The sequence below is a fragment of the Bison bison genome, unplaced genomic scaffold (genome assembly GCF_000754665.1).
Source record: "Bison bison bison isolate TAMUID 2011002044 unplaced genomic scaffold, Bison_UMD1.0 scf7180017864291, whole genome shotgun sequence".
Taxonomy (NCBI): Eukaryota; Metazoa; Chordata; class Mammalia; order Artiodactyla; family Bovidae; genus Bison; species Bison bison.
In genome coordinates this window covers 1,823,822-1,827,598 of record NW_011494863.1, presented here as the reverse complement: position 1 = coordinate 1,827,598, position 3,777 = coordinate 1,823,822, and the positions used below count along the sequence as shown (strand labels likewise).

The 3,777-nt window shown below is 41.5% G+C and overlaps 1 protein-coding gene across 1 annotated transcript in view; it reads right to left on the bottom strand.

Moving 5' to 3' along the window:
- Positions 1 to 1,751, bottom strand: part of LOC104996357 (protocadherin alpha-5-like) — a 2,847-nt gene extending 1,096 nt beyond the window's left edge. The window contains exon 1 of the mRNA XM_010850616.1: positions 5 to 1,751. Coding sequence (XP_010848918.1) covers positions 5 to 1,616 — 1,612 coding nt within the window. The 5' untranslated portion in view covers positions 1,617 to 1,751. The remainder of the gene's footprint in view (positions 1 to 4) is intronic.
- Between the last annotated feature and the right edge of the window lie 2,026 nt (positions 1,752 to 3,777).

Genomic DNA, 3,777 nt, shown 5'->3' with positions numbered 1-3,777 from the left:
TCGCGCGCGCTCACCTGGAACTGCAGCAGCTCCAGCTCCTCGTGGTCCAGCGGCTGCAGCGCATACACCTTGCCGCTCTCCGCGTGCACCGACACATAGCTCGACAGCGCGCGCTCGCCCACGCGTCGCTCCACCAGCGAGTAGGACACCAGCGCGTTCTCCTGCGCGTCGGCGTCTCGCGCCGACACGGTGAAGATGTGGCAGCCGGGCAGGTTGTTCTCCTTCACGAATACTGTGTACTCTGGCTGCGTGAACGCGGGTGCATTGTCGTTCACGTCGGCTACCTCCACGGACACGCTGGTCGTGGTGGACAAGGCAGGCGAGCCCCCATCTCTCGCAGTCAGCACCACATCATAGTTCGCCAGGCGCTCACGATCCAAGTCGCTGTCCAGCACCAATGAATAGTAATTTTTGAAAGTGGACACCAGCTTAAAAGGAACATCAGGCGTCACAGAGCAGGTGACCTGTCCGTTGGCACCAGAGTCGAGGTCTGATAGACTGATCAGGGCAATTACGGTGCCCAGTGGAGCGTCCTCTTGCACAGGCAGAGATAGGGAGGTTATGACCATCTCTGGGATATTATCATTTTCATCCAGCAATTTCACTATTACTTTGCAGTGTCCAGTTAATGGGAATGAACTTTTATCAACAGCATCAATATTAATTTCATATAAATTACAGTCTTCGTAATCCAGTTTTCCTGTAACTGTTATTTCCCCACTATTAGAATTGATCGCAAATTTAGATTTTACATTGTCAAGAACAAGGTTGTTAAAGAGATACATTATTTCCTTATTAATACCCTCATCTGCATCTGAGGCGTTCAGTTTAATAACTAGTGTCCCATTCGGTGCATTTTCCAGTAATCTGACATTATAAACTGATTTATCAAATTCTGGAGCATTATCATTCGCATCCAAAACATTGATCAATAACTGAACTGTACCTGTTAGTTCAGGTTTTCCTCCATCAATTGCAATCAGCAATAAACGATGTTCTTGCATTTCTTCCCTATCTACTGGTTTCTTCAAAACTAGTTCTAAAAAGTTTGTTTCCTCTTCGTTTGTTTTAACATCCAAGTCAAAATACTCATTTGCTTGTAACTTGTATCTCAATTCTGCGTTTCTTCCGATATCCATATCAGACGCGCCCTCTAGCGGAAACCGGGAATCCGCTCTTCTTGACTCTAGTATAAATAGTGTTTGTTCTTGTCGCAAGAACCTTGGCGGGTTGTCGTTAATGTCCTTCACCTCCACCTCCACATGGAACACCTGCAGCGGCCGGTCCACGATCACCTCCAGGTGGATGCTGCACTCCGCTCTCCGCCCGCACAGCTCCTCCCGGTCGATCCGAGAATTCACAAACAAAATGCCATTCTGCAGATTTACCTCCAGAAGGTCTCTGCGGCCTTTGGATGCAATCCGGAAGAGGCGAGGCACCAGCTCTGCCAGCTCCAGTCCCAGGTCCTGGGTGATGCGGCCCACGAAGGTGCCGTGTTTGGCCTCCTCGGAAACCGAGTAGTGGACCTGGCCGCTCCCCGACTCCCAGGCTACGAGGAGCAGAAGCGATAGCAGCAGACTCTGAGATCCTGGACTTTTTCTCTGAGAATATACCATCGCAAATTTGTATCAACTTTCAAATACCTATTGCACTACCATATAGCTCTTGGAAATTTAATTCCCAATTTTATACAATTTTGTATTTGCTCACCTTTTATGCTTCAGCAGCAGAGTGAAAAAATGGAGTGGCTCTTTTCCTTTCTCAGGAAAATAAACTCGCTGTAGTCCTTTGTTGTTAAAAATAAAAAAAAACTAAACTTGCGGTTTCCAGCGCCATCATGTGGAGGAAAGGGGAGTTATTTTACTTTGTTATGCTTTATTTACCTTACATTCGTTAAATATTTCCCAGTTTCAACGTCTCATTATATTCCTTATCTCTAATCAAATATATAATTAAATTTTTAATAAAATGTATCAAATTTAAGTAAAATACTGCAGAATCAATACTATTCAAGTTGTGACACCCAATCTTTACTAGAATGATTTGTATTGGCCTATTCTGTATATTTAGGGTTTGTATAGTTCCTAATGGACTTTAAAAGTTTTAGATTTTTTATATCTTTCTGTATTTAAATATTACTTACTAAAATTACCGATTTTTTTCTCTACTATTTTGATGGGATGTTTGTATATTAGTCTTTATATCACTCATAAAACAAGTTTATATTCCTATTTGCAATATTTAATATTGGCTTTTGTAATGTTATTTTCAAAGTAACAAGCTATGTGAATAGAATTCGTATCTGAGTTCCATTTGGAAGTCTGATTTTCAAATTGATGAAAATTTATTGATTTCCTTTTTCTTTATATTACCTACTTACTTTTAGTGTTAACTCAAAAACTGTAATGTGGACATGACACTATTTGAAACTTAATACATCTAGCACAGGACAGAATACAGACAAGCATTTCTTCAAGTTGCTATTGCTGATAAATCAGATTGATATAAATTGTGAAAGCACATATATTTCTTTTATGTAGCAAATCAAAATCCTAATGTTGTTTGTGAGATATATTATTCTATAAAATATTTGAGTTCCAGTAAAAATTGAAACATGGAAAGAAATCACATTATTAATGTTAACTCTGTTAATTTCATCTCATTCTACTGCTCCATTTTATTTGCTACACGGACTTGGAGTTCACTTAATAAATATGGCCAATATAAAACAAACCTACTTTTCCTCTTAAAAAAGTTTAACATTCTACTTAAGTATATACTCCCTCAGTTCAGTTCAGTCTCTCAGTTGTGTCCAACTCTTTGTGACCCCATGAATCACAGCACACAAGGCTTCCCTGTCCATTACCAACTCCCAGAGTTCACCCAAACTCATGTCCATTGAGTCGGTGATGCCATCCAGCGATCTCATCCTCTGTTGTCCCCTTCTCTTCCTGCCCCAAATCCTTCCCAGCATCAGGGGCTTTTCCAATGAGTCAACTCTTTGCATGAGGTGGCCAAAGTATTGGAGTTTCAGCTTCAGCATCAGTCCTTCCAATGAACACCCAGGACTGATCTTTAGGATGGACTGATTGGATCTCCTTGCAGGCCAAGGGACTCTCAAGAGTCTTCTCCAACACCACAATTCAAAAGTATCAATTCTTTGGTGCTCAGCTTTCTTCACAGTCCAACTCTAACATCCATACATGACCACAGGAAAAACATAGCCTTGAATAGACGGACCTTTGTTGGCAAAGTAATGTCTCTGCTTTTTAATATGCTGTCTAGGTTGGTCATAACTTTCCTTCCAAGGAGTAAGCGTCTTTTAATATCATGGTTGCAATCACCATCTTCAGTGATTTTGGAGCCCCCCAAAATAAAGTCTGACACTGTTTCCACTGTTTCCCCATCTATTTCCCATGAAGTGATGGGACCAGATGCCATGATCTTAGTTTTCTGAATATGGAGTTTTAAGCCAACTTTTTCACTCTCCTCTTTCACTGTCATCAAGAGCCTTTTTAGTTCCTCTTCACTTTCTGCCATAAAAGTGGTGTCATCTGCATATCTGATGTTATTGATATTTCTCCCAGCAATCTTGATTCCAGCTTGTGCTTCTTCCAGCCCAGCGTTTCTCATGATGGACTCTGCATATAAGTTAAATAAGCAGGGTGACAACATATAGCCTTGAGGTACTCCTTTTCCTATTTGGAACCAGTCTGTTGTTCCATGTCCAGTTCTAACTATTGCTTCCTGACCTGCATATAGGTTTCTCAAGAGGCA